General features: G+C 53.1%; 14 protein-coding genes across 14 annotated transcripts; 8 read left to right on the plus strand and 6 right to left on the minus strand.

Annotated features, from left to right (window-relative positions):
- Positions 1 to 525: 525 nt before the first annotated feature.
- A1O5_02059 (uncharacterized protein) lies at positions 526 to 1,517 on the plus strand (the record flags this gene model as incomplete). Its single annotated transcript, XM_007742675.1, has 3 exons — positions 526 to 592; positions 656 to 1,004; positions 1,067 to 1,517. The coding sequence occupies 3 exons, from the start codon at positions 526 to 528 to the stop codon at positions 1,515 to 1,517; spliced, it is 867 nt and encodes a 288-aa protein (XP_007740865.1).
- Positions 1,518 to 2,284: 767 nt separating this feature from the next.
- On the minus strand, positions 2,285 to 3,947 carry A1O5_02060 (uncharacterized protein; the record flags this gene model as incomplete). Its single annotated transcript, XM_007742676.1, has 6 exons — positions 2,285 to 2,478; positions 2,530 to 3,204; positions 3,252 to 3,349; positions 3,401 to 3,576; positions 3,632 to 3,703; positions 3,765 to 3,947. 6 exons carry the CDS (start codon positions 3,945 to 3,947, stop codon positions 2,285 to 2,287), a joined length of 1,398 nt encoding a protein of 465 aa, XP_007740866.1.
- Positions 3,948 to 4,325: 378 nt separating this feature from the next.
- Positions 4,326 to 6,164, plus strand: A1O5_02061 (uncharacterized protein; the record flags this gene model as incomplete). The annotated part of the gene is made up of 1 exon (XM_007742677.1): positions 4,326 to 6,164. One exon carries the CDS (start codon positions 4,326 to 4,328, stop codon positions 6,162 to 6,164), a length of 1,839 nt encoding a protein of 612 aa, XP_007740867.1.
- Positions 6,165 to 6,585: 421 nt separating this feature from the next.
- On the plus strand, positions 6,586 to 7,454 carry A1O5_02062 (uncharacterized protein; the record flags this gene model as incomplete). Its single annotated transcript, XM_007742678.1, has 2 exons — positions 6,586 to 6,848; positions 7,028 to 7,454. The coding sequence occupies 2 exons, from the start codon at positions 6,586 to 6,588 to the stop codon at positions 7,452 to 7,454; spliced, it is 690 nt and encodes a 229-aa protein (XP_007740868.1).
- A 313-nt stretch (positions 7,455 to 7,767) lies between these two features.
- A1O5_02063 (uncharacterized protein) lies at positions 7,768 to 9,304 on the plus strand (the record flags this gene model as incomplete). The annotated part of the gene is made up of 2 exons (XM_007742679.1): positions 7,768 to 8,188; positions 8,256 to 9,304. 2 exons carry the CDS (start codon positions 7,768 to 7,770, stop codon positions 9,302 to 9,304), a joined length of 1,470 nt encoding a protein of 489 aa, XP_007740869.1.
- Positions 9,305 to 9,693: 389 nt separating this feature from the next.
- Positions 9,694 to 10,642, minus strand: A1O5_02064 (oxidoreductase; the record flags this gene model as incomplete). Its single annotated transcript, XM_007742680.1, has 2 exons — positions 9,694 to 10,227; positions 10,253 to 10,642. The coding sequence occupies 2 exons, from the start codon at positions 10,640 to 10,642 to the stop codon at positions 9,694 to 9,696; spliced, it is 924 nt and encodes a 307-aa protein (XP_007740870.1).
- Positions 10,643 to 10,939: 297 nt separating this feature from the next.
- Positions 10,940 to 12,241, minus strand: A1O5_02065 (isovaleryl-CoA dehydrogenase; the record flags this gene model as incomplete). Its single annotated transcript, XM_007742681.1, has 1 exon — positions 10,940 to 12,241. The coding sequence occupies one exon, from the start codon at positions 12,239 to 12,241 to the stop codon at positions 10,940 to 10,942; it is 1,302 nt and encodes a 433-aa protein (XP_007740871.1).
- A 670-nt stretch (positions 12,242 to 12,911) lies between these two features.
- On the plus strand, positions 12,912 to 13,920 carry A1O5_02066 (uncharacterized protein; the record flags this gene model as incomplete). Its single annotated transcript, XM_007742682.1, has 2 exons — positions 12,912 to 13,798; positions 13,863 to 13,920. The coding sequence occupies 2 exons, from the start codon at positions 12,912 to 12,914 to the stop codon at positions 13,918 to 13,920; spliced, it is 945 nt and encodes a 314-aa protein (XP_007740872.1).
- Positions 13,921 to 14,481: 561 nt separating this feature from the next.
- A1O5_02067 (uncharacterized protein) lies at positions 14,482 to 16,429 on the plus strand (the record flags this gene model as incomplete). The annotated part of the gene is made up of 4 exons (XM_007742683.1): positions 14,482 to 14,557; positions 14,611 to 15,180; positions 15,261 to 15,982; positions 16,094 to 16,429. 4 exons carry the CDS (start codon positions 14,482 to 14,484, stop codon positions 16,427 to 16,429), a joined length of 1,704 nt encoding a protein of 567 aa, XP_007740873.1.
- A 362-nt stretch (positions 16,430 to 16,791) lies between these two features.
- On the minus strand, positions 16,792 to 19,304 carry A1O5_02068 (uncharacterized protein; the record flags this gene model as incomplete). Its single annotated transcript, XM_007742684.1, has 2 exons — positions 16,792 to 18,782; positions 18,854 to 19,304. The coding sequence occupies 2 exons, from the start codon at positions 19,302 to 19,304 to the stop codon at positions 16,792 to 16,794; spliced, it is 2,442 nt and encodes an 813-aa protein (XP_007740874.1).
- Positions 19,305 to 20,498: 1,194 nt separating this feature from the next.
- On the minus strand, positions 20,499 to 21,062 carry A1O5_02069 (uncharacterized protein; the record flags this gene model as incomplete). The annotated part of the gene is made up of 1 exon (XM_007742685.1): positions 20,499 to 21,062. The coding sequence occupies one exon, from the start codon at positions 21,060 to 21,062 to the stop codon at positions 20,499 to 20,501; it is 564 nt and encodes a 187-aa protein (XP_007740875.1).
- A 1,017-nt stretch (positions 21,063 to 22,079) lies between these two features.
- On the plus strand, positions 22,080 to 22,797 carry A1O5_02070 (uncharacterized protein; the record flags this gene model as incomplete). Its single annotated transcript, XM_007742686.1, has 2 exons — positions 22,080 to 22,356; positions 22,481 to 22,797. The coding sequence occupies 2 exons, from the start codon at positions 22,080 to 22,082 to the stop codon at positions 22,795 to 22,797; spliced, it is 594 nt and encodes a 197-aa protein (XP_007740876.1).
- A 553-nt stretch (positions 22,798 to 23,350) lies between these two features.
- Positions 23,351 to 24,761, minus strand: A1O5_02071 (autophagy-like protein 18; the record flags this gene model as incomplete). Its single annotated transcript, XM_007742687.1, has 3 exons — positions 23,351 to 23,399; positions 23,451 to 24,654; positions 24,710 to 24,761. The coding sequence occupies 3 exons, from the start codon at positions 24,759 to 24,761 to the stop codon at positions 23,351 to 23,353; spliced, it is 1,305 nt and encodes a 434-aa protein (XP_007740877.1).
- A 448-nt stretch (positions 24,762 to 25,209) lies between these two features.
- A1O5_02072 (DNA mismatch repair protein MLH1) lies at positions 25,210 to 27,639 on the plus strand (the record flags this gene model as incomplete). The annotated part of the gene is made up of 3 exons (XM_007742688.1): positions 25,210 to 25,312; positions 25,381 to 25,547; positions 25,597 to 27,639. 3 exons carry the CDS (start codon positions 25,210 to 25,212, stop codon positions 27,637 to 27,639), a joined length of 2,313 nt encoding a protein of 770 aa, XP_007740878.1.
- Between the last annotated feature and the right edge of the window lie 223 nt (positions 27,640 to 27,862).

The raw sequence follows: 27,862 nt of genomic DNA on the forward strand, positions 1-27,862 counted from the left end.
CGACTACGGTGTTGTGTAGACAATTACTGTGTTTGCTGGAATGTTCGCACCTGGACCAGAATATATTCCCAAGTACTTGTGACAAAATGTATAACCTGTCGTGGATAAAGTTTAGAATTCGTCATAGGGACAGTTCCCTCGCTTTAAACCAGCCTTCATAGCCGCAGATTTGGGTTGCCGAGGGTTTTGGAAGAACAAACTCTCTCTGCGGCAAAGAGGAACCGCCTCCATGTTACGAATCGATCCGCATGGAACACTGCCTGCAGGGATAGCCAATGACACGTGCGAGTCAACCTCAGCCGCTACAAGTCACGAGACCCTTCTAGGAGCCGTTGGCCGCGAGTTGGCGACGGAGCGAGGTAAGCCAGGACGACCGAGGCTTTGCGAGGTTCAGTTTTCCGGGCTTTGTTCTCCAGGAGCCCTTGTATTTGTAGTTCGTCCATACTAAAAACACCGTCATCCAAAAGAACGCAAAATCCTCTGGTCTGCAGTGATAACCACGCATAATTGTGAAACTTTTATATGATGGCTGGAATACCGAACTTTGATTCCCTTTTCCGGCTGGATGGCAAGGTCGCATTGATCACTGGTGGTGAGTCTGATCGCTCCGCAAATTGACCGCCGAAAGACAAGCTCAAGTGATTTTTTAAAATAGGTTCAAGAGGCATTGGCCTCTACATTGCTAGCGGTTTTCTGCAAGCTGGTGCTAAAGAGGTCATCCTGACTGCGCGAAAGGAAGATGGTCTTAAAGAAGCTGTCGATCAACTAAATGCTCTTCCAAATATCCAAGGCCGCGCTTCTTATATTGTCGCAAATGTGAGCCGCATAGAGGGCGTAGAAAAGCTCGCCGAAGATACCAAGAATCGGCTGGGCGATGAAAAGCTCCATATCCTGGTCAACAATGCTGCCGCCAGCTGGGGTGGACCCTTCGAAGAGTTCGACGACTGGAAAATTGCAAAGACTTTGGACGTGAATGTCCGCGGCGTCTTCAATTTGACGCGGAAGTGAGTAATGACAATGGAGATCTCTGTCGGACAGATTTTTTTGAGGCTAACGCGCTGCAAAGGATGGTCCCTCTCCTTGCTGCAGCTGGAACCCACGATGACCCGGCAAGAGTCCTTATCGTGAGCTCTGTCGGCGGTATCGCCGTTCTGCACACTGGCGTGGACGGTGCAATCGCTTATAGCATCTCAAAAGCAGCAGCCCATCATCTGGGGAGGAATCTGGCGATAGAACTTGTCAACAAGAATATCACGACGAACGTCATCGCTCCGGGCTGGTATCCCACTCGTCTTGCCAGCCCTGCTATCGAGAAATTTGGCGGCGAGGAAGTGGCAGCCAATGACAATCCGATGAAAAGACTGGGAAAGCCAGAGGACATGGCCGGCATCGCAGTGTATCTCGCTTCAAGGGCAGGCACTTATGTCAATGGCGAGGACATTAGTGTCGATGGGGGAAAGAGACTCATGATGGGCAGCTACGCCTCACCTTTGTCGGAGCCAAAAGCCAAACTCTGATCTGTCAGTAGAGCACAAAACTTGCCTCAGTGGTCTAGGCCCAAGTCCTGCAGACGGTTAGAATGGGACCCTGCAACCAATTTTGTTATCTCTGGGATCTAAGCTCTTTTTACTATGTACCTGTTTCATCTAGGAGGGCCAATCCAGATAGAGTATTTCGAGGCGAAGCTTATGGAAACGAGCATGAAGACAACCATCGTGACAAGGGTCTCCTGTTTCGGGCAGTGGTCATTTCCTGATAGCCTCCGCTAGGCTGTTGATAGTATTGCTTTGGGGCAATGTCGAATTCCGGGCAGAACGAGAGCCTGTCATTGAGAGCAGCAGTACAGTCCGATACATCGATGTGGCATCCTCACGGATCTCCACGAGCACGTCAACCTGCCCAATACCAGAAGCACGATACTCCAAGAATGTGCCGTTGTCATGATCGATTCTCATTTCCGCCGGGATAGACCAGCGCTCGTCGATCAGAGGACTAAATACTCTAAAATGTACCGAGGATACGCGCCTCAGGCATTTTCTACAATACGCACATAACAAAGAGTCGTCCTCCACGCATGCTCCAGACACGATCACACATGTGCTGGACGGCCACGTTGAATTGAGGGGAAGCATGGGTATAGGTTGGACATTTGGGGTTGTCTGAAGGCTCAACCGGCTATCCCACTCCGCTCGAAAAGTCCGGAAGACGACACCGAGTTGCAAACCGAAGCCACAAGCGTTCTTGGCCTGGTCCACGACCACACTCTGGTGCTCATGGGTATGAATCATGTCATGGCCACGGGAGGAGCTTTGGGACCTGATGATCCCGGATTGAAGCCCACGGCTTGATTATTCTTGAGCTCTTCGATCTCGTTGTCTGTGACGCCAATCTCCTTCAAGATTTCCTCAGAATGCTCACCCAGTAGAGGAGGTCTGGTGCGAATGGAGGCTGGGGTATCGGTAAACTTCACCGCGGGTCCTGAAGCAAGTCGTTAGTTTTGCCCTGGGATCGGAGAGGATTCCTACCCACCTAATACGGATATCCTGCCAGCTTTTGCAGTTGGCATTGCTATTTCCTTGACCATGTCGCGTGCGCGGGTCTGTGGGTGGGAGAACACCTTTTCCATAGTGTTGATCGGTGCGTAGGGTAAGCCGCTACCTTCGAAGTCTTGCAGCCATTCTTCGGTGGTTTTCGTTGAGAACAAATCGTTCAAAATGGGAAATAGCTGATCACGGTTTTGAACCCGACCTGTATTCGTACTGAATCTTTCGTCTGTTGACAGGGCAGCATCACCGAGTACCTTGCACAGAGTGCTGAATTGCTTGTCATTCGTCGCACCACACACGAAGTATAGATCCCGGGTCTTAAAGGCGTCATATGGAACGACACTTGGATGTTGTGTGCCCCATCGTTCCGCCTCTTTCCCAAGATTGAGCCAGGACAACGCAACATTGATCAACAGGGCAATTTGTGTTTCGAACAAGGACACCTCGACTTTTTGTCCACGCCCCGTCTGTTGGCGAGCATAGAGCGCTGCAAGGATAGCTCCATGCGTGTACAATCCGGTACACATGTCAACCAGACCCAGACCTGGCCTCACCGGTGGACCATTGCGTTCTCCAGTGACATGGAGAAGGCCCGCTTCGGCGCCCACCGTCATGTCATAACCAGCCTTCTTTGAATACGGTCCAGACGAACCGTATCCTAGATTGTCAGACGGAATAGAGGTGCGGGGTTACCTGATCACATACCGGAAACGCTGGCATAGATGAGCCGTGGGTTGGCAGACTTCAGGGCATCATAGCCAAGGCCAAGTCGATCCATAGCACCGGGACGGAAGTTCTCAACGCTGATAATCGTTAGCACAACGACCCAGGGATGGGGTTAGAAAGCTCCTCACACGAGGTCCGCTTTGGCCGCCAATTTCAGAAATACCTCACGCCCTTTCTCGCTTTTCAGGTTCAAGCAGATGGACCGTTTGTTGCGATTGACAGAGGCAAAATATTGAGACATGGGCCCGGCCTCGGGATTCCAGGCGGATTCTTCCCCGGATATTTTCCAATGTCTAGTGTCGTCCTAAGGACGGCAATTAGCTCCCCTATCATGCTGCCAAATTTCGCATCAAGCTTACACCTCTCGCGACATCCTCAACCTTGATGACATCTGCGCCATAATCTGCGAGGATCTGCGTACAGTATGGCGCCTATCATAGTGAGCACATCGACATCTAATCCGGGAAGCGTTTGATGCCACACTGCAAGTACACGGGACAGATCCAATATCCTGATTCCATCTAATGACCCTCCCGATGTTGTGGATGAAGCTGGTGCTGTCGAAGAAGCATTGCGAAAATGGATGCGCGTCAAGGCTCCCGGCCTATGGACATTTGGAGGCAGCGAAAAACGAGCGGCCAATTTGGACACAACAATCCCCTGGGCTCGCTTCATGATTGGCGCAAGATGACCAATATTGCTGGTAGGCTCGATGAAAAGGCATTATGTTGTTTTGTAGGTATGCTTCAGCTGTTCTCGGCTTGATATAGACAGGGGGCTACCGTAACCCTCGGGGTTATTAGCCGAGGGTTGGTGCGGCGCAGCAAGGATTTGACAGCCCATTCGCTGGTGTCTGCCTGATTAGTTCGGGCGCGGGTATTGTTTGAGGGAGCGTCTATCAAACGGCCAGTCGACAAAAGCTTAAGCTCGCTCAACCTCAGCTGTGTTCATGACAATGGCAACCTGAAAGTGGATTCAGTCGCATTCCATGGTGTCTGATCACATTGCGCCAGTATGGGTACTGTTCGGCCTTGTGCATGGAACCGAACGGCCATGAAGCAATGCTGGCGCCTCATCACTACCCGAAATTTCTCTGTCACTTCTCCACAACCCAGTTCGGCTGTTCGCATTCTTGAGGTCGGCCCTAGAGATGGGCTACAGAACATCAAAACAAGTGTGCCGACTTCAATCAAAGTGGATCTCATACGCAAACTCGCAGCGACCGGTCTGCGCAACATTGAGGCGACCTCATTTGTGTCGCCAAAATGGGTCCCTCAGTTGGCCGATGGCGCAGATGTCATGGCGCAGATATCGAACCTGAGGAAAGAAGGGCTCAACGTCCCGGTGCTCGCTCCTAATCCCAAGGGTCTAACGAATGCCATCAAGGCTGGAGCAGAGGAAGTTGTCGTCTTTGCTTCCGCCACGGAGGGTTTCAGCAAACGCAACCAAAATTGTACTGTGGACGAAGCTCTCGATGGCGCTCAGCAGGTGGTGGAACAAGCCAAGGGACAAGGCTTGCGTGTGCGAGGTGTGGTATCATGCATTTTTGCTGACCCTTACACGGGCCGGACGTCGCCCTCAGAGGTCTTGCATGTGGTCAAACGTTTCCTGAACATGGGCTGTTACGAGGTCGGCCTAGGTGATACTGTGGGAGTGGGCACGCCAAAAGACACACAGATCCTGCTGGAGCTCCTTTTGAAACATGTATCGCCTAATCTCCTAGCAGGTCACTTTCACGATACCTATGGACAAGCCATCGCCAATGTCAGCCGAGCATACGATATGGGGATTCGCTCCTTCGACAGTAGCGTGGCAGGCCTGGGAGGCTGCCCCTACGCTAGAGGGGCAAAGGGCAACCTCGCCACCGAGGACCTGATATACACGCTGGAGAAGTCAGGCGTCTCCACCGGGGTTGATCTAGATCAACTGACGTCTGTGGGAGACTGGATATCTCAACAGATCAAGGTGCCAAATTCAAGTAGGGCTGGCACCGCCCTTCTAGCCAAGCGAACGAGCACCTCGGTGCCAGTTGGCCAGACACAGCCGCTGGTGCCACGCAGAGTGTGGACAACCATGGAGAGTAATATGAACTACACTGTTGCTAGGTCGCGCAACGGGGTCAAAATTACGCTGACTAGATCAAAAAATGGCAATGCTATGACTCGGCCGATGTTGGAAGGACTGACTGCTACCTTCCGATCCCTGGCACAGGATCGTACCGTCTTTCATATCGTGCTTGACGCCGAGGGAAAATATTTCTGCACCGGCATGGATCTCAGCAGCGACACAGAAAAGAGTGAGACTCAGGGACAAGGCAGTTACTACTCAGTCGTAGCCGACCTCTTCTCTGCCATCGACAGTGTCCCGCAGACTACTGTGGCGGTCATCAACGGCCCTTGTTACGGAGGAGGCGTGGGGCTTGGGATGGTGTGCGATATCCGACTGGCATCAGGTCGAAGCCGTTGGACACTATCAGAGATCAAATTGGGACTTGCGCCGGCCATCATCTCCAAGTATTTAGCTCGGGAATGGGGGACCTCATTTCTTAGGGAAGCAATGCTCACGGGCAGAGAGATTTTGCCGGCAGAATTGCTACGTATTGGTGCCATTCACGCCATCTCAGACGACTCGGGCGACGGCCTGAACACGATGCTGGATGTGACCTTGGAGCAACTGTCTCGTGCAGCACCAGGGGCCGGCGCCAAGTGTAAGCAGCTACTCAAACTGGCTTGGACCAACGCTGGAGGAGCACAACAAGATGCCTTGATACAGAAATTGTTCAACGAAATGGTCGCGGCTGGATCTGAGGGCGAATACGGCATGGCACAGTTCCAGAAGAGGGTTAAGGACGTAGACTGGGCTGAGTACTGGGCTAGCAAAGTCTCGCTATAGTAAAAGACACATGGGCTTTTCCCCGCGAGGCACACAGACAAGCTTGTCCTTCATAGAAGGGATTTTGACACAATTAGGCCATGGGCTAAGCAGACTTGCTCAACTCGATCGCAAAGAATTCTTGGTACGAAGAGGAGTCGAATTAGTTTGGATGACTTTGGCGAGGAGACCCCGTACGGCTTGAGCAATACCTCGTTTTCTCACGTTGACGCTCAATCTTCCAGAGGAGGATCTTGACAGCGGCATTCAAGACGACCACTCGAGCCGCGTCGATCTCGGTTGGCGACCTCGCTATCAACTCGACGACGGAGCCGTGCTCGCTGAGCACCTTTCCGAACGGTGCCTTTCGGGGATCGTTACAGCACCTCAGCATTCATTCCAGAGCTGAGAATCGACCGGGACGTGCACGATATTCTTGCAAATGGCAACGTCGATATCAGTAACATCGACACATTTGTGCTTAGCCACTGGCATTTCCATCATTGTGGAGCTCAGCTTCTCGGACACTCTGCAAATTGGTCAGTTTAAGGCTTACGATTTCTTTGGCGATGGAAGCTTTTACCTTCTCGACGTACCTGGACATGCGGTCGGATACATGGCTGGCCTGGTCCGGACAACCCAGGACACGTTCGTGCTGTTCGGAGCCGATATCTGCCATTTTGCCAGCTCTATCAGACCATCCAGGTACGTCCCGATTCCTAATATTGTTCCGGAAGGACCGGCGCTCGACCGGCACATGCCACTTCCTTGCTTGTGTGGAGGATTTCTGTCATCTCACCCTCACGGGGAGGACGGTCGGCCGGTACGTCGATGCCCTCTCCCCCGTATTCCCAACTCCACCGCCCGTTGCTTTGAGTTGACAGCGCGCCTCTTGTGTATCAGGAACCGTTCACGCATATCTCAACGGATGCAGCTACTTTCTACAAGGATCCACCTGTCGCAGAGAAGTCTGTGCTTGGCTTGATGGAATTTGATGCCGATCCTTGTATTCTAGTAACGATCGCACATGATCCAGCAGCGCTGGATGTCTACGACTTTTTCCCTCGTGGCAACCTGAATGACTGGCAGCAGAAAGGATGGAAGGAGGCTGCTCGATGGGGTTTCCTGAGTGAGCTACCCTACAACGGCAAGACCGTCAGACCCGTCCCGGTAGATCGACTCTACAAACAGGGTCAGAAAGTAGATGCTTGGAGCTACCTCAGGCATAACCCTTGTGGGTTCGGAAAAGTCTGGAAGCGAGCATATTTCATTCATCAAACGCCAACGGCCGAATCCCAATTTCCGTGTTGAATATCAGATACTCGGATGAAGATTCCTCTCTACAGCAACAGCGCTGTCCATTGAACTGGGTGAGTTGGTTGCCGTAACCGAGGTTATACAGGATTGACACCTCTGGGGAGGACTGGCGCTGTCGGTCTCCGGCCCAATGGGACATTTTGAGCCGGCCGCCTGGCCCGCCTCCCACCACCCCCCCCCATAAGCCAACGTTATGCCTGCGGTCGAGGTCCTTGGTCAGTGATGCTCAAGAGGAGCTTTTCAATACACCACCACGCCTACCTTTTAGTGTGTGGCATATCCAAGTGCTTATCGAGCCTCCTACGAAATGGGTAGCGCCGAATCGCTGAATCCCCGAGATTTCACCAAACTCTACCTCAATGGAGAATTCGTGAGTGCTCAAAGCGCGGAAACGTACTCTTTGTCCAACCCCAAGGACAACACCAAGGTTGTGGACGGCATCCCCGTGGCAGGACCTGCCGATGTTGATTTGGCCGTGTCCTACGCGGAGGCGGCGTTTCGAGGGCCATGGAGCAAGTTCTCTGCCATGCAAAGGACGGAGTGTCTCCTCAAGCTGGCAGCACTCGTTGAAGACAAACTGATGCCCATCCTCACACTCGACTCCCTCACTTCTGGGAACCCCGTGTCTCTGATTCCTACAAGAGAGAAAACCTACATCAAGAATTGTATCCTCTACTACGCCGGTTGGACAGATAAGCTCAAGGGTGAATATTTTCCTGCCGACGATGGTACGTCCCAAAGAATGTTTTCCTGCCTTCCGTATCGATCTTCCCGGTTAACGATCGCTATTCCCAGGATTTGTTAAACTAGTCCGTCATGAACCGTTGGGCGTGTGCGCGGCTGTCAATCCGTTCAATGCTCCCGTGGCGACCATGATGCTCAAGTTGGCACCATGTTTGGCCACAGGAAATGTCATGATTGTTAAACCGTCGGAAAAGACACCTCTGGGATCGCTTGCCATTGCCCCCCTCTTCGAGCAAGCTGGGTTTCCTAAGGGTGTCGTCCAGGTCCTCCCTGGAAATGGGCAGACCGGTGCCTTTCTAGCGAGCCATAACCGCATCAACAAGATCAGCTTTACAGGTAGTGTGCCCACCGGCAAGAAAATCCAGATGGCGGCGGCACAGAGTAATCTCAAGCGTGTCACTCTCGAGCTGGGAGGCAAGAGCCCCGCGCTTGTTTTCGACGACTGCAACGTCGACAATGCCGTTACCTGGACCACGAATGCCATCCTTGCTCGGTCGGGCCAAGTCTGCGTCGCCGCGACGAGGGTCTACGTCCAAAAGTCCATCGCGGATCGCTTTATTGAAAAATACGTCGAGAGAATGAAAGCGGCAGCATCTGATCTAGGCGATCCCCAAGATCTCTCGGTCAAGCTAGGACCACTGATAGATACAGCACAATTCGACCGTGTACAGGGTATGATCGAGCGTGCAAAGTCACAAGCCGACCTGGTCGTGGGCGGGGTCCGGCACGGAGAGACCGGCTGCTTCATGGAGCCTACAGTGTTTCTCAACCCTCAACCTGATGCAGAGATCTACAAGAATGAGGTCTTCGGTCCCGTGGCCGTGATCAGGACGTTTGAGACGGAGGAGGAAGTGCTTGGCTGGGCCAACGACTCTGATTATGGCCTGATGTCTGGAGTCTTTACCCGCGATATCACCAGAGCCATGCGGGTCTCAGCACAAGTGGATTCGGGGGTGGTAGGCATCAACTGTGTGAGTTACATGAATATGCAGGTCCCGTTCGGAGGACGAAAGCAGTCGGGCATCGGCAGAGAAATGGGTGAACATGCGCTCAGAGCATATACCGAGCCCAAGACGGTATTGATAAACATGAATGCTTAACATTTGTTGTTGATAATGAATGTCATGGTATTGTCACAGCCAAACCCCCAGTCTCAGAGATTATTCACGTAACACAGAGCGATGGCTTGACGCCATCGCCGTCAACATGTGGGTCTCTGGCCGATGTCAGCATCACGGGCATTTACGAGAGATCTCACCAAATGTACTATCTCGAACTTTTCAGGAAGCCATAGAGCTTCGGGAGCTGCGGCGCAGATATGCGGATGTTTCCTAGAATTTCTGATGACTCGATGGGCGAAAGAACCAGCCATACATGTTAATACGGTATTGCGTTGAGCGTCGGGCAATCAGGAAAGCCGTGGTACTTCGACAGCTTCTCATCAGCAGCAGCCTTTTCTTTCCAATTTTCAATGTCCTCCAGAAAAGTGTTATTTTCTCGGCGAAATCGAGGAAAAAAAAGCCTCGCCTTTCTTGGTGGACTCCCGGAGGGTGTAGGTGTAGGATATTGTTTCATAGTTCCCGCCCGAAAGCTCGACAAAGTCGAATTCTACATCCTCTAGAAGTTTGCAGAGCTCTTTACACCCATCCGGATCGATCCCGTGTTCTTGGAACTCCACGCTATTGAGCGTGACACCAAGAATGAAGCCAGAAGAGCCAGGAAGCTGGCAACGAATCGATTTGGCGATGTCAATGACGATTCGAGCCCGATTGACGATGCTGCCACCGTGTTCGTCGTCGCGGTGGTTGGTGGCTTCGGAAATGAATTGAGACAACAAGTATCCGTGTGCTGCGTGCAGCTCCATGCCATCGAACCCAGCTTTGTGGAGGTAGATCGCGGCGGGTGGGAAGCAACCCAGGACATCCTTGATCTCCGATTTTGTCGCAGCACGAGGCCTCGCAAACTTCACGTCTGGAAAGTCGATCTTGAGAAGTTGTACGTCGCTCGCCGAGATGGGATTTGGCTGGAATCGGGCTTCGGCTTGACACCCGGCATGCGAGACCTGCGCCAATATCAAGCTGCCGTGTTTTTTGGGCCTCCTCCATCATCCTTCTGAAGCCTCCAAATCGTTCGCCATGGAAATTGGCTTCCAGCGGAACTATGGCATTTCCTGGGGCCTCGATATCTTGAAAGGTCACCATGACATTACCAGTCAGGATTACACCCGCTCCGCCTTCTCCCCAGCGCCGATATACTTGAGCCAGCTCTGGTGAGGGTATCCCGCATGCTTGAAGGTCCGTGACTGACCAGGACGAGAGTTTTTCTATCATGGCCGCTTTCAAAAAACGATTTTTGGCAGTCCTGCCGGAAATTTCGAAATGTAGAGGCTGTGCCAGTAAAGACACGTCTTCCACGTGCGATTCAACATGCTCGCGCATGGCTATCACAAGACCTTCGTCGATTAATTCACTGGTGGAGGCAGCTTACAAGGTGAAATAGATGACATTATTATGCGCTCTAGCAAGAAGCTTTCAGGATACGTCAATAACTCCGAGTACAGGTGAGCTAGCGGCTATGCTGGGTAGATAACAGTGTCTAGATGTATACCCGATCCCGCCCACTTCATCCGCCGAGTACGGTCCACGTACCTGGGAGTAATGAACGCCGAGGCAGTAAATATATACGGAGCATAGTGCATATGTGGATCTGGTGCCTCTTGTAAGGATGCCACAGCATCAGTAGCTTTTTGGAAGTTGCAAAACCCTCTCCCCAATGTAGTTCAAGATCATCTCCTTGCTCACGGGGGCAAGACGGGGCAGCATCGCCTCCCGTAAGTAACGCTCCACGTGGTACTCTTTTGCATAGCCCATCCCACCATGGGCCAACACTGCGCGCTCGCATGCGGTGAATGCCGCCTCGGATGCCAAATACTTTGCAGCATTCGCATACTCCCCAGTCTCGAACCCTTGATCGTACATTCGAGCAGCAAGGTAGACCATTAACCTCGCACTCTCGAGCTGCACCCAAGAGTCGGCCAGTGGGTGCTGGATACCCTGGTTCTGACCTATGGGCCGTTCGAATACGACTCTCTCTGTGGCGTACTTGCTTGCTCGGCGGAGCGCTGCATATCCGAGTCCCAAGGCCTCTGCTGCAACTAGGATACGCTCAGCATTCATACCGTGCATTATCATCTTGAAGCCATCTCCTTCTTTGCCTATCCTATCGGCTGCGTTCACCTTCCAGTTTTCGAAGAACAAGACATTAGAGTCGACTGCTGCTCTGCCTAGTTTCGGGATCCTGGTAACCTGGACTTTCGAGCGATCAAGATCTGTATAGAACAACGACAGTCCTCGGCTAGGTTTGTCGACCTTATTCAACGGTGTCGTCCGAACGAGGATGAGGATCTTTTGCGCAATCTGCGCGGTTGAGGTCCATATCTTGGAGCCGTTTAGAATATAGTTGCCATCGCCGTCAGGAGTAGCCATGGACTGTAATTTGAGGGTATCAAGCCCCGTATTTGGCTCCGTGACCCCAAAACAGGCTCTTTCTGTTCCACCGACAAGCGGAGTCAACCATCGCTGCTTTTGCTCTTCGGTGCCAAACTTGACCACGGGCTCTAGCCCAAAGATGTTCATGTGAATTGACGATGCGGCTGTCATCCCTCCTCCACACTCCGACACCGTCTGCATCATCACGGCAGCTTCAGAGATGCCTAGTGCAGCACCCCCATACTTTTCCGGTATGCAAATGCCCAGCCACCCGTCGCGAGCAAAATCGGCGTGAAGATCCGTCGGGAACTCCTTCGAGTTATCCTTCTCAAGCCAGTACTCATCAGGGTACTTTGAACATATTTTGGCGATACTTTCCCGGACTGTGCGCTGCGACTCGGTAAAGTCGGGCTGGTTGGACTGGAGATATTCCTGAGTTTGAGCATGAAGTGTTCTTGTCTGGCGATACGGCAGTGTCTTGAATGATCCCACGCTGGACTGCCGCCACGCTTTCCAAACACAACTCCATCCTTGCCGTGGGGACGACATTCCCTCTCCAAAATATCAAAGCTGGGGCCTGGAAGCTTTCTTTGACAATACTTGGGATGCACCGCAATGAGGGCCTAGATGTAATTGTGAAGCTAGACTACTACCCTCCGTGGCACGTGACCGCTATTCGGAACGAGGACTTGTGGACAGCGGATCAATCAACAATCAACACTCAACAGTTCACGAATCGTCTCGATCAGCAGTCTTTTTGTCCTCCCGCCTCGTTCAATACTCAACACTACGCCAGGCCTGGAGATGCATGTGTCGGCTATCACGCTTGGTTCGGGCCAGTCAAAGCAGTTACCGAGGTCACTCGTGTATGGGATTTTCATCTCAACCTCCCTCCCTCCAACCGCCAACCATGGACATTGCCGGCCAAGTCAGACTTTGGCAGTACCATGGCCAGCGTCTGCGGGACCAGACATTCTGGTGTCCCGCTATTCAGCTAAGTTGTTGGCCATGTGTGTATTGCCTTGACCGACGCGTGCTTTCTTGTTGTTCGTCCATCGTTTGCCGCGGGAGGTGATCCGCTCTTCTTGCGACACCTCATCTGCTGGGATCTACTTTGTTGACGCTCGAGTCTTCTGTCAATCCTGGTCTGTTGACGACGATCAATTCACTGCTCCATATCTCGCGTCGCGTTCTCGGTCATTGTCTTTCGTGAGAGTTTATGTCTCGCGTCACTGATCCAGTCTCCGCAACGACAGAGGCTCAGCAGGGACGGTGGGTTTCAGCATGTCTTCCGTTTATCGTTGGCGGCTCCTCCGGAATGGTTGCCACTGTCTGCATTCAGCCGATTGATTTGATCAAAGTGCGCCTGCAACTTGCAGGCGAGGGCGCCAGAACAGGATCGAGACCCACAGCGTTCTCTATAGCAAGGACAATTGTCACCCAAGGCAAGGTCACAGACCTCTATCAAGGTCTCTCAGCGGGTTTGCTGCGCCAAGTCGTGTACGGTACTGCTCGACTTGGCCTTTTTTTCACTTTCGAGGACATGACGCAGCAACGACTCCAGCGACGGGGATTGCAAATGGGTTTTGAGCACCGAGCATTGGCCGGACTGGCCGCTGGTGGGTTGGGCGCTCTTGTCGCAAACCCTACAGAGGTGGCGCTCATACGAATGCAGTCCGACGGTCTACAGCCGAAAGAGCTCAGGGCGAACTACCGCTCAGCTTTTGACACCCTGGCTCGCATCTCTCGCAACGAAGGGATTCTGGCTTTATGGTCGGGCGCCTTCCCAACCATGATAAGGGCCATGGCAACCAACTTCGGCCAGCTGGCATTCTTCTCTGAATCCAAACACCAATTATCAACCCACACGACCCTTGGCCCACAGGCACAGACGATTTGTGCTTCGACCATTGCTGGAATATCTGCCGCTTTTTTCAGCCTACCATTCGATTTCCTGAAGACCCGACTGCAAAGGGCAAATGCTGCTACCGGGACGCCCGTCTACAGAGGGATGTGGCATTGTGCTTTGGAGGTCGCAAGGAACGAAGGGCTCCCTCGATTCTACCGTGGGTTCGGTGCATATCTTTTCAGGATCGCGCCTCATTCGTAAGTGAACCCCCGGCCAGGTCGGCGATACAGTCCAAGAAGGTCACTAAACCAATTCCAACAGCATCATAGCACTTGTCGTTGCCGACAACATCAACGCCGTCCTTAAGCAGGCTCAATAACATTGAGCCAATGTCGTACACATCGCAGCTAGCCACAAGCCGATTCGATCTGCTGGTGTAGGTGCACGTAACGCCTGAGAGTCTGCGCTTCATTCCAACACTAGTAGGAACATGTAGAATAGCGTGACTGCCAACTCGCCCTTGCGGTGGTGTGCACAGCTGTAATATGCGAAGAAAAAGTTATGCGGAGGGTGCGCCCAACTGGCTAATGTAAGCTGAATGCGGTACCAGTGTATTAAGCCAATTCGAATGCCATGTTCCGACTCGGTTACGCTGATGAAAGTGACATCCTCGGTAATGGGGATGAATGTGATTGCGCTTTGGCCCTTCATGCCTCGGAGTCCACTTCCCCGGTGGTATCGCTGCCAAACGAGGTAAGCTGGTGAGGTTGACGATGGTGTTTCTCTACACTCAAACAGGCTAACACGAGGTTCATCTAAGACCCTTATGCTGGGGCTGTCCAAGTAAATCGAGGTTTCGACGTCGATCCTCTGGACAGCGGAGCTGCAAGTCGAGAGTCCTATGATTGACACCACCGACCATCATCCATCCACCTCTGCGATGGCGCCTCAGGTCACCTATCTACCTGCAAAAGATTATTTGTTGCCAACGCTCGACCTTCTGACGTTACTCTTTGGTGGGTACCATGCGATTCGCGTCCGACCCGGCCCTCTGACACTGAGCTTGCAGAAACAACGTGGTGCTTGGGGGACGATTCCACTGTGCTACATGTCGAGGCTGCCCATCCCAGCAATTCGGTCACCAAGGCGCAGACACGGACGTGGACGAAGCGGATCGCACACATTCTGAGATCACAGTACGACATAGGTGCTCGGGGACGAGGCAAAGACGTTGTCCTCTGTGTCTCCACCGGTCAGGTGCTCCTGCCGGCGCTGTTCTACGCCACAATCGCTGCAGGGGGTGTTTACAGCTCAGCAAGCCCGAGCTATAGTTCCGTCGAGCTTGCACGGCAGCTCAAGCAGGGCAACGCCCGACTGGTCGTCACGAGTAGCGACTGTCTCGGCGTCACCGTCAAGGCTTGTTCAGAGGTCGGTATAGCACGGGACAGGATCCTGGTTTTGGAAAGCAAGGCGGGCGCAAGGACACTCCAAGACGCCACGGGCCAGGGTCCAAACTTGCTTGGAGGAAACGAGAACCCGAACCAAATGCTGGACTGGGAACGTATTACCAATGAGAAAGAGCTGGAAGAAAGTATCATCTGCTTGCTCTACAGCAGTGGGACCACGGGCGTGCCAAAAGGTACGTGGGGATCATCTTCTTCGCGCAAGGATGTGTCACTGTTCATACCTCTAGGATGATCGTTGACGGCGTATTCTTAGGCGTCAAGGTGTCGCACACCAACCTCGCCACTGAGGGTCTTCTCTTGGGCCTTCCGATCCGGGAGTATGCGAATCGGCGGAAGCTAAAAGATCCCTCGTTCAATTTCGCCTACCGCACACTTGCACATCTACCAACCGCACATGTGGCCGGATGTTTGGGGTATTTTGTCAACCCCATCGTGTCAGGTGGCACGGTGTACTGGATGCAGAGATTCGACTTTCCCGGCTTTTTGAAGTACAACAAACAGTTCCGCACCACGGCTTTGTTCACTGTGCCACCGATTTATCTGATGATAGCCAAAAGTCCCGAGGTCACCGACCATTTCAAGACACTTTTGCACGCCGTATCTGGTGCTGCGCCAATGGGGGCCGAGCTTTCGCGACAGGCACAGCAAAAGCTTGGATGCCATCTCTCGCAAACCTGGGGTCTCTCGGAATCGATGGGTTCCGTCACGTCCATGCCGTGGGACGAAACCGATGACACTGGCAGTATTTCTCCGTTAATGTCGAACGTCAGGATGCGCATAGTCGACGATGACGAACAGGACGTGGAGGAAGGGCAACAAGGCGAACTCCTCTTTAGAGGTCCAATGGTCACTCGGGGTTATTGGAATAATGATCAAGACACTGCCGCCGCTTTCACGCGCGATCTCAAGTGGTTCAAGACCGGCGACATTGGAGTGAGGAGCGACAAGAAGTTCTATGTCGTGGACCGCAAGAAGGTGAGCCTTTTTCACCCCGTCTAACTCCTTGCACCCCCTTCCTCGAAAGGTATAATAGCCTGTCTCCCTTCGGGTTGACTGACTTCGAGCATCTTTACGTGGGCAATGTAGGAACTTATCAAGTACAAGGGCCTTCAAGTTGCCCCCGCCGAGCTCGAAGCCTTGCTACTCTCTCACCCTCTGATTGCCGATGCTGCCGTCATTGGTGTTCCCGCATTGGACGGGAGCGGCAATGAGTTGCCTCGAGCCTACGTGGTTGCAGATGAGACGAGAATCTCAGCCGCCCAGATCGCAGATTTGGTCGAGTCCAAGTTGGCCAAGCACAAGCAGCTAAGAGGCGGTGTCGTCTTTGTGGACAGCATCCCCAAGAGTGCCAGTGGCAAGATATTGAGGCGGGAGCTGAGAGCGAAGGCGAAAACGGATGTCGCAGGAAGGATGAAGCTCTAGCTTAAGGAGCAGCCGAGAGTGCCAGGTCGACCAGCTCGAAGGCAAAGGGCAAAGGGTCGCCCTGTATCGAAAATCCGGTGTGTTAGATGTAGGGATCCCCGCCGCAGCGGTCAATCATTGTAGCTGCAAATCCAGCGACTGTTACCTGCAGGACCTACGACCACCCGGAGCACGTCAGAGGGGGACTTGGAGGTCCTGTCTGTGACGTGCTTGACTGAACCTTTCTTGCGGCGTCGACAACGGAGCTGATATACATTCTTATGCAGGCGCCAGGCAGAGGGAGTGTAGCATGCTCGTTGGCAGCCGACAGATTGAATGAACACGTCGGCTACGGTGATGGAAGTACCTGCACGTAACAATGTCTATGAGATATCAAAACCGGTGCCGAAGCCGCCGTCAAACCCGTGCAGGCTGTTGTTTCCCTCAAAGTTGAACAAGGCATCCACCAAATACCAGTTGTCATCTTTGTCGGAGTTGTTCTCTCCTTCGCCGAGTGAACAGAACTGGTTGCTCTCTTGCATGTCATCACCAATAGACGCCACGCCACCCATGGGGTCATGCAGAGTCATGGTCAAGGCGTCGTTCGAAGGTCCTTCCATCTGGTCGGTCTGTCCGTAGACTGGTGAATGATCCTTGTCGACTGTGGCCAGCGTCGCAGTCAAGCAATTCTGGGTGGCTGACATGGCATTCAAGGAGCCGGCAGTGGCCAAGAGTGTCCGATTGTCCGATGCTCGAATGCCACCGTTAGAAGACTCGTGAGACAAAGGCGGGAAATCGGCTTTTCCCGATGGAATGTGCACGTGAGCCTTTTGGATGGCGGCCTCGAGAAAAGAGATTGCCGAGTCTGCTGATGCGTAATTTTCGCGCAATTTGTGCAGAACTTGCATGCATCGGTAGAAGCGGGCAATGCTGGCGCTTTGCTTGTCGTGGTCCGGAGACTTGACGTCCAGCAAAAGTGTAATCACGGTGGGAGACAGGACCATGACACCACTAGTAGACAGGAAACGGATTTGATCCTGGGCTTGCAGGTCCGAGATGATATCAGTGATCTCATTTGCCGCGTGCCTCAGGGTCTGCCTCGCCGAGATTTCGGATTTGGAAGGCCGCCCCTTTTGCAGCTGCTTGGGACGGAAGACTTGAGGTCTGTACAGGGCGGACAGCGTCGTCAGGTACACCATTTGTAGTAGCGCCCTGTGTACGTTGATGACCGGGTCAACCGGCGGTCCGCCGTAATGGTAAGCACCGACAACGGTGTACCGAGCTTCAGGATGCAACTCTTGCTCCCACTTCCTAAGCTGCTCCTCACATCGGGTAGCCTCAGACATTTGTAGTGTCGACCGCTGGGGGCTCAACATCATGCTCCCCCCCGCAGTTCCACCTCCACTTGTATTCACGAGAGAGTACTGCGTGACCAAGATGTGGCCGATACAGACGGTCAACTTTGCCAGATCGATGCATGTGTAGACGAGATCAGGCCGGGAGACACAATCCAGGACGCTTGGAGCGCCACCAAGTAATGTAAACAGTTCGTTCGGCAATGGCTCCGTGTCAAAATCATCTCTTTCCAACATAGGAGTATCATGGTCTTCAAGTTTGATCCACGCGGGGCGGCGCATGCCTAATGCTATCAGTCGGTCCCGAATGTGGCATGCCCACCATAGCCGCTTGAAGAGTCTTTGTGTCTTGTGATCCCGATTCGAGTGCGCCTGACGGCGGTTGAGGCCCATGGTGTAGGCAACCGATACGCTGATGCCCATCCAATACCAAGTGTGCTTTCGATCTTCTGGCGATTCATACCAGTATGTCAGAAGGAGCACGGCTTGCAGAACCGCTGAATCGTCCGACTCGTAATCAAAGTCGTAGAGCATGCGAGCCCAGGTATAGAACGCCTTCCGTGCCTCCCGTCGATCGTTGTATCCGTGATTCTGAAGGAATCGGAGATCAACGAAAGTGCTTCCAGCGAACATGACCGCCTGAAGCGTCAATAAACTGATCTGGCCGGAGCCGTCGTTTCGTGCGATCGGTGTAAGAAACTGCCTCAGGTCCAGTATGGGCATAAAAGGGTGCACGTACTGGACGTAACTGCGCAGTAGCTCGTTCCGGAGACTGGCGTCCGGGACCGTAAGAGCACCTTTGTGGGCGAGGAATTGAGCTCCATGGGCGTCGATGCATGGTGGCAGAGGATGGACGTAGTGGGGAAGACCGTACGCTTGCTCTTGCTGGAGTCCGGGCGGTATAAAGCAGTCATCGTTTTGTAAGGGATTGATTAGTGGTGCTGATAATGCTGGTCGGGAGGCCTCGCTCATCTGGCCGAAGTCGTTCGGTTGGTGGGTTTCAATATCTCGTGATTGATCTGCAATGCCATCAGCTGCGAGGCACGGGCAGCCGCCAGGGACGAAGCCGGACGCTCCTTGCAGGACTTACACGGCACACTTGCATCAGTATCTTTCACGCCGGAAATGACACAGTCGGTTCCGGGGTCACTCAAGCGGTTCGAGGGTTCCGCTTGGCTTGATCTGTTGAACCTGTTTTCAAAGGTCAGACCAACCGGAAGGTCATCGGCGTGGTCAGAAAACGATTGCGGCGAATGGATGTGACTGGGTTCTTCCACAGTCGCAGTCGTCGCTTTGCCTCTTCTAGAGCTGGTGAGGACGCATTCCACGCCATCGAGGCGGCAATTTGTGCACGGCACTCCACGTTCAACCACATCGCAGCGAACTTTGCGTGTACGGCACGAGTAGCAAGCTTTCGACGCTCTTCGTCTTGCTGCCCTTCCTTTGGGACCTAAGCCAGCAGCGGAAGCTCCACGCTTCCGCGAATGTGATTGTAGTGGTAGTGAAGGGGAATCTTCTGACGCTGTACCGTGACTAGCCATCACCGACGTCCGGTACCCGTCACCAGGCCACGGCTGTAGAAGATGCGACGAGAACTATGGAACGAGGTTTGGAGAAGAAAACTTTTGGAGGACGACTGACGACAGCACTATAGGACGGGAGAGAGTGAGCTCCATCTTGGCGCAGGTGTGGCTCGTGAAGCTTGTGCCTTGCTAGGACTAGTGAGGCCAAGTGGCGGCTAAATCTCCCTTGATTCTTGCTCCAAGCCCCTTCCAGGGCGCTCTCTCTTGGAGAGCCCAGCCCCCAGACCCCCAGCTGGGGCACCAGGGGGCAAACGTGAGGAAGAGGAGGGGGGAAAGAGGGGTCTGCTCTTGCGGGGCTGGGCTAAGTAAGTTCGGACCCATTCCTTATTGCTGTGTACCCAGTACCGGGTACCCTCCGTCCAGCTCCGTCCAGGCGACCGGATACACCAGCATTTTGGGTCCTGCACGAGACAGCTGTCGTGAACTCGTGGGCGCATCAAAGTTTTCAGCCCTCGACTTGCCGTCAATTCTTTGCGCCTGTCCGCTGCGACTGCGGCGCGGGCACGAATCCGCCCTTGAGACTGAGCTCCGCTGCGATATCACCACCGAACACCTAACGAATATAGAGCCACGTTCATTCCATAGTTACAGGAGCGTCTCTCCCTCTTTCGTCCTCAACTGAGTTATCTTCCTAGCACCTTGGTTGATAACATCTACTCAAGTATCTTGTTCGTCTACTTTGCATACTATTACTCTGGTACCCAGTATACAGCCTATCCCTAACAATTATATCCCAAGAGCTGACAGTAAAGATCTCTATTCATTGTATTTCTCATACTAGTTGTAGTTGTATTTGTATCATCCTTTTCATCACTACACGCCTCTTTGGGATATTGGCTACATTGTCTTTCTGGATTTAGTGGTAATCGATTTCCGCGAATAGTTAGTGGCCGGAAGCAATTTCTGAAGCCAGCCCCGAGCTGCAACGCCACCTCAATTATGAGCAATGCCGACCTTCACAGCAAACGCCTCAGATACCCAGCTGGATTTCTGGGCGTGGCTCGAATACCTACAGGCCATCCTTTGCGGAATCTGGCGAAATGCATTCGCGCCATACTGGCGGACCACTACCGGGGCCCGAGGTCTCCAGACGAACCGAGGCCTCACGATGTGCTTTCAGACACTGAACGGTTGGCGCAGGCAAAGCAAGTTTCAAAGATTCGCCGCTGTATTGGACTTTATGAACATTGTTTCTGCGTTGCAGAGGACGGCGCCTTCTGGATCGAGAATTTCCACTGCAACAACCTTCTTCCGTCCCGTCTTGATGCGGAGCTTGGACTTTGCAACGATGACTTGGGGGGTTCGAACAGGTTTTTTGTACGATATATTTATATAAGCCGTGTAGACGCGTGCTGGTTCAGTGTCGCCAAACCCTTCATTCAAGCCCAGGAGCACTCCAGCGCACTCATCCAATAAGACGGCCAAGAATCCACCATGTATCGTATCACTCCAACCGTTCAAGTCCGACCCCAGAGAGATAAGTGTGACGGCCTCGGTGATGGGATCATTGGGCTTGGCAGGAATAGCAGAGAGGGAAACCGTGGCTCTGATTGAATCGGAGGAGCGTAGAGTGCGTGTAAAAAGTGTATTGGCCCGAGAATGCTCGTTTGGTTTGCGTGTTATCCCAGGAATTTGTGAGTATCGGGCAGGGTCGAGGTAGGTTTTGCACCAAGGTAACGGGCGAAAAGACTCCAGGTCTTCAACGTTTACGCACATGATTGAGTCGAGCTGAACATGTCAAGTCCAAGGGAAGGATATTTAACCACTACAAAGATGTAACATGCGAGGCAGGGTAACGGACAGTCATTTTGTCTGGTCAGTATGCCACCGGAAACGGGGATGTCAAGAATACCTATCCCGAGGTAGTAGAGGGCCCGAACTCGAGCATGCTACTAATTTTCGGTCTTCGCTGGCGCTGCACGCGGTGGAGCAGAGGATGAAGGGTGAGTATGAAGGTGAGCGAGGGGAGTGCGAGGGCGAGGGCGGTATAAAAGCGGCATGGCTGGGGGTGACACGCACGTGAGCTCCGAGCAAGTTTTATGTACAAGTACTTTGTCTCCGTCCTCAGACCCTACATCAGGGCTGCGCCCTGATTGGCTAGGCTATGAGCTCAAGCGCTGGCCAATCACAAATATTCAAAGAATGTGGCGAAGGTGTTATGGCAACTGAGCCGATGGGTCTGAGAACGGAGACACAAGTTTGGACTCATCTTTCGTCGCCAAGGTTGCGAGCGACGAGGTGCGATCGGTCTCAGACCAGCTTACGAAGTCCATTTCGCTAAGTGATCTACTTCATGAGTGATCAGTCTGTGCAGAAATCCAACTATGCGCATCGCTCCCCCCCCCCCCCCCCCACACGACACATCATGGCAGAATGGTCGATCAATTATCTATGAACAAGCCACACCAGGCAAAGGAGTGAGTGCGGCTGCTCGCCCTCGATGACGGCGATGTTCGTGGCCTGTCAACCCTGATGATCGTGGGACAGCTCATACGCACCATCGATCCCAAGCGCCTTCCGGGCCATGGGAGGATGATCTCGATTCTCGAGCAAGTCTAATTGCTAATTGAACACGATGTCTCATTTCGACCACGTTGATGAGATGAGGGATTGGGCGTCTCCCCTCTCCCTTCTGGCTTCGCGTGTCCTATGCGCCCTCGTCAAAAAGGATCTGTCGACTCTCTGCGTGAGGGGACGGGTAATTCGGAAATGTGGCCACCAATCTCTGTCAAGATGAGATGGTTCATGCGCGATTGTGCGAGTCTCGTTCTAAGCAGCCTTGTCCTGGGCGCAGCATGTTCGCTTGAGGCCCGGCTGCCCACGAGGACGCCTTTCGCAGATGACAGCCACAGTAACAACAACGGCATGCTCCCCTATCTTCAGCTTCAGCGCGAGACTTCGCCGCGGCCGACGGCGCCTCTTAAAGGGCCAGCGATAGCGACATTGGGACATGGCCTTCTTCGACGAGACGTGAACGACACCGTCTGCGGCTACGTCGATGGGAACTCCTGTATGTAAGCGTTTCAATTGCCACTCTTTCCCTCCTCCCCCTTCTCCTTCCATGCTCTTCTTATATACTCCGGCCAACTTCCCCGTTTACACCAAGAAACTGACACATATACACTCGTACACAGCGGACCCCATAGAATGTTCCGAGGGATATTGCGCCTTGGACGACGCGCTGCTCGCCATGGGATGCTGCACGGGCTTCTCCGTCGACGCGGCGGCCGACAACGCGATGACTCCTGACGGATGCTGTTTCCAAACCGCCTGTGTCGACATCTCGGCATATCAGGGGTATTACTGTTCGGGCTCTACTGCGACTGAGTGCCTAGTGGGCGACGCGATGCTTGGGCTGGTTCTGTTGATGGGTTGCTTGGGTCTGGGTCTGGGTCTGGGTCTGGGTCGGAGCCTGGGTCGTGTCTTGTCTACATCGCGCGTGGGGAGGTGACATTGCCAGGCTACATAGACGAGAGAGGCGAAGTGGACAGGGGAAGAAAAGGCCAAATGGCATATACACATACACATTCGGTAGTACAATAGTGCAGGATGGAAATGCATGGGATGGGTTCTTGCTCTCGTGCCGTGTTCTTATCCTGGGACTCAGACGGCGATGGACTCGACAAGGATCATGTCAGACAGCTGAGGTGAGAGGTCAGCGTAAGGACACAATCATGACAGACCGGAAATGTTGAAATGAGTACTAACTGGCTGCAGACACAGTTGACTCCTCAATTCGCCTGTAATATCTCGTCTGGAGTTTCACCATCCATCGTTCCGGCAGCAGCTTCCTACCGAGTCGGAGCGCCATGCGTCGCCTCCAACTCGTTCAATTCCAATAGAGTATCGTTGCCCTCTCTCGCCCCTTTGTTACCGCGAAGGGGGTGAAGATGTTCCTTGTATACTACGACGCCACAACGCCAGCGCTAAATGTCAGAAGTCGGTGCACGTCAATATCTGGTTTTCGCCGACTGTCGAGCCTCCTCGTCATGGCGCTTTTGAAATCAGAAGTCCATTCCTGATGCTCCCATCTTGTCATTAATATCAAGGACCCTATTTTCTGTTAGCACCCTTGAAAATACCTTCCGAAAAGCGACCACTCACGAGTACTGCTTCGTCAAGGTTCCTTCACCCCCTTTTGCCAAGTCAATGGTAAAGACGTAGAAATTCCCTTCGTTTGTGACAACCATTACCTGTGGTGAATTTGCGCTCATAGCCACTACGCTGCGCAATTGATTCGGTGCCGTACCCGGGCTGGATCTGGGCAGTCGTATCCAGGCAAAATCTCTCGACGGCTCCCACATCTCGGCAACTCCTTTTGGAAGGTACCCGCCAACCGTGGAGGCCAAGTTTATTCCTACATGTTGTGACGTCCTCCGAAGGAGGCCCATGAATGTTCCATTTGGCTTGCGGTTTGCCATTGCGGTTGGTGATTCCGCCCCGTCCTCCTCGTCGACAGGTTGGTCTACAAGGGTGTCACTACCTTGACTTAATCTCCGGCTCCGAGTATTGGTCATTTTGCTGGGCGAGGCCGGTTCCTCGCCCTCTTCCGTGGCCCGACTGTGTTGAAGGCCAAGTTTGAAAATGTGGACAGTTTCTGTGGCCGAGGACACGCAGAGCAAGGTCGAGGTTATGTTGAAGGCCATACTGTAGATCCTGGAAGGCATGGAGCCCCTTCTGAATTGGTAGAGTTTATGTGCATCTGGGACTGAGAAGACCCGGATAATGGTGCCTTTGTCCGAAGACGTAGCCAGCAGGGTTCCTTCATTGTTAAAAATCACGCACGATAGCGGAGACCGATGAGCTTCCACAACGTTCACGGCCTCTAGTTTGACGGCATCGAACAGCAGAACCTCCCCGGTCGTCGGAGGAACATGCGTGGTGTTGGGTGGAGCGTGCGAAGGTGGAGCGAAGGATGAAGTGGCGGCTTTTTGAGGCAACGGATACGCCAGGTAGCAATTGTCTTGCGAGGGGGACAGGGCACATATTGCTGCTGGATTTGGGGATGTCTCGATGGTGTAGAGCAGTTTCATGGTCTGGATATCATAGAGGTAGATCTGATCTTCCAGGACAATCACCAGTCTCTTTCTGTTCAAGCGCACGGCGAGGACGGCATTTGGGAACGTGAGTTCGCATATTATCAGGTCTCGTTTTGTGTTTTTGATCTGAAGTCTCCTCGGAGACAGGATGAGGGCGACAAGAGAGGTAGAGAAAAGCATCTCGAGGATAGCAACGTTGCCGGCATCTCGGGATTCAAAGGATTTTGCAAATGGTTCGGTGGTGAAGATGCGGAAGCCCCTCGAGGTTCCTGCGGCGAGTCAGGTCGGCTGCACAGTGGCAGAAGGGTCCTCATAGCCACATACCTACGGCCAGATGGCTGTAGTCCTGATTGAAGGTCACAAAGTTCATGGCCATGGTGGGCGGTCAGCTGCTGCGGGCGCTGCTGCTGGCTGCTGCTCGTGCTACCGGCGTTGGTCCATGGGACAGATTCTCTTTCTTCAGCGAATTTGGCCGGGGGAGGTGGCCCCTACCGATCTCCTGTTCTCGCCGTCGCAAAGAGGACACAAACACAACAGAGCAGGAAAAGTCAAGGGTCGAGGGTTGTGGGCTAGTTTTGCTTTGGGTGCGGTGGAGGTGGAGGAAAGCATCAGGCTTGCAGGGTCTGTGGACTCCATCAAGCAGCCAGAGCATGTGACGTCGCGCCTCCCCTTGGCCTCCCCCCTTCAACACCATGCGGCTTGACTATACCGAGTATTTTATATATATGTATTTTCTATCCATCTAGGCAAGCACTTGCCATCGTCACTAAGCAGATAGGATTGAGGGCTGATCACAGAGCCGCCTGTGTATGATCACCCGAAATATGACTGAGCCTATGGATGTGGACGCCGCTCCCCCGCGAGGCATCAAGCGGACAGCGGAAGAGGCAGGCTTGCCTCCTGAGGCTCCACGTCGTATCAAGGCATGTTGACGTCTCTGAGGCAGTACGTGGGGGGGTTTCGCTAACTGTCGCTCTCAAAGGCTCTCGATCAAGACGTCGTCAACAAAATTGCCGCCGGGGAAATCATCGTCGCCCCCGTGAATGCTCTCAAAGAACTCCTCGAAAACTCCATCGATGCTGGTTCTACTTCCATCGAAATCCTAGTCAAAGATGGCGGCCTCAAGCTCCTACAGATTACTGACAATGGCCATGGCATTGAGGTACCGTCCTGCACCCGATGGGTTTCTGTCTGAATCTAACTCGCATCAGAAAGACGACCTGCCCATTCTCTGCGAAAGGTTCACAACATCCAAACTGAAAAGCTTCGAGGATCTCATGTCCATTGGCACCTACGGTTTCCGAGGAGAAGCCCTTGCCAGTATCAGCCATATTGCTCATCTCAAAGTCACTACCAGGACCGCCAACTCCAGCTGTGCCTGGCAAGCCCATTACCAGGATGGAAAGCTCACTGGCCCCAAACCTGGTCAATCCCTGAATCCGAAGCCTTGTGCTGGACGTCCTGGTACTCAAATTACCGTCGAAGACCTCTTCTACAATATGCCGAACCGTCGTCGGGCCTTTCGATCTCCCTCCGAAGAATATGCCAAGGTGCTCGATGTCATCACCCGATATGCCGTCCACCGCGAAGGCGTTGCTTTTTCCGTCAAAAAGCACGGCGAAACCGGTATAGGGTTTTCGGTAGCCGCTGCTGCAACCAAAATCGACCGACTCAAACAGGCACACGGTGCCGGGGTGGCTAAAGAGATCATGCCATTCGGCACCGAAGATTCGCGTTGGGGCTTCAAAGCTTCAGGCTATGCTACTAATGCTAATTACAGTTCCAAACGAACAATGTTGCTCCTCTTCATCAACAACCGGTCAGTCGAGTCATCGACCGTCAAGAAAGCCATTGAGCAGACATATCAATTATTCCTCCCCAAAGGTGGACATCCATTTGTTTACCTCAGCCTGGACATTGATCCAGCTAGAGTCGATGTCAACGTGCATCCGACCAAGCGAGAAGTCCATTTTTTGAATGAGGACGAAATCATCGAGTTGGTTTGTGCGAATATCCGAGAAAGTCTGGCAAAAGTCGACACGAGTAGGACTTTTAAGACACAAACACTCCTTCCCGGAGTCACGCCCATGACGCCAGTTAACCCGAGGACCCTCGCCGGGGATCATATTTCTGCTGCAGACGATAGTACTGCAAGAAAGTCCTCAACCTCCAAAAAGCCTTATGAAAACAATCTCGTCCGCACCGACTCGAAAATGCGAAAAATCACCTCCATGCTTCCGCGGTCCTTGACAACTTCAACTTCTCAAGACGAACCAGTGACAACTGACGGTATAGGCTACACAACCACCGATCGAGAACAATGCCAAATCCGCCTCACGTCTGTGAAGAATCTGCGAGCTGAAGTCCGTGATGCAATCCACAACGGTCTGACCGAGGTGTTTGCCTCTCTAACCTATGTTGGTATTGTGGACAGTAACAGAAGACTCGCCGCCATCCAGTCTGGCGTCAAACTCTACCTTGTCGACTACGGCATGACCTCTAGCGAATTCTTCTATCAAATCGGGTTGACCGACTTTGGCAACTTCGGTCTCGTCCAGTTTGAGCCTGCGCCCAGCCTGAAGGAGCTGCTAGATATAGCAGCAGAACATCAAATCTCAACCGACCCGACCTGTGCAGGCCTGGACAAAGGCCAAGTCGTGGACAAGGTATACGGACAACTGATGAAAAGCAAAGCCATGTTAGCCGAGTATTTCTCCCTCAACATCTCCGACGACGGCCACTTGCAGTCGATTCCGCTGCTGCTGAAAGGGTACATACCCTGTATGGCTAAATTACCCACCTTCTTATTGAGGCTGGGCCCCTTTGTGAACTGGAAGGAGGAGGAGGGATGTTTCCGTACGTTTTTGAGGGAGTTGGCGAGCTTTTACGTACCAGAGATATTGCCCGCGCCGAAATCAAAACAGCACACGTTCAAGGACCAGGACAAGGAGATGCAGGAGACTCAAGCTGATGGCCTCGACCAGCTGGAGACGCAAGAGGGAGGAAACGAAGCTGGGACGCAACATGCTTCCGCATCTGCACCTCGCGACCAACAAGGCAACAACAGCGACAATAACAACCAAGACGACCTTGACGAAGCCACAGAGAAACGAAGGACGGAGCTCGAACACGCACTGGAACACGTGCTGTTTCCTGCGTTTCGATCAAGGATCATCGCGACTCAAGGCATGCTGAAGGGCGTCGTCGAGGTGGCCAATTTGAAAGGGCTGTATCGTGTTTTTGAGCGGTGCTAGGAACAGCACCAGCACCAGCACCAGGAGGAGTCAGTATTACAAAGTCGACGGTACAAAGTCAGCATGATGAATTAATCAACCCTACATAAGGAAAGCCCCAAGGGACTGAAGGCGCAGAGGAAGGGAGGCCAAGCGGATGGATAGTCAACAGATAGATGGATAAAGGGAAATAGAAGACCTCCGCCATCCACGTCCGCCCGTCCCGCATGCTGCAGACGATACG

Source organism: Cladophialophora psammophila, assembly GCF_000585535.1.
Source record: "Cladophialophora psammophila CBS 110553 chromosome Unknown aczJe-supercont1.2, whole genome shotgun sequence".
Taxonomy (NCBI): domain Eukaryota; kingdom Fungi; phylum Ascomycota; class Eurotiomycetes; order Chaetothyriales; family Herpotrichiellaceae; genus Cladophialophora; species Cladophialophora psammophila.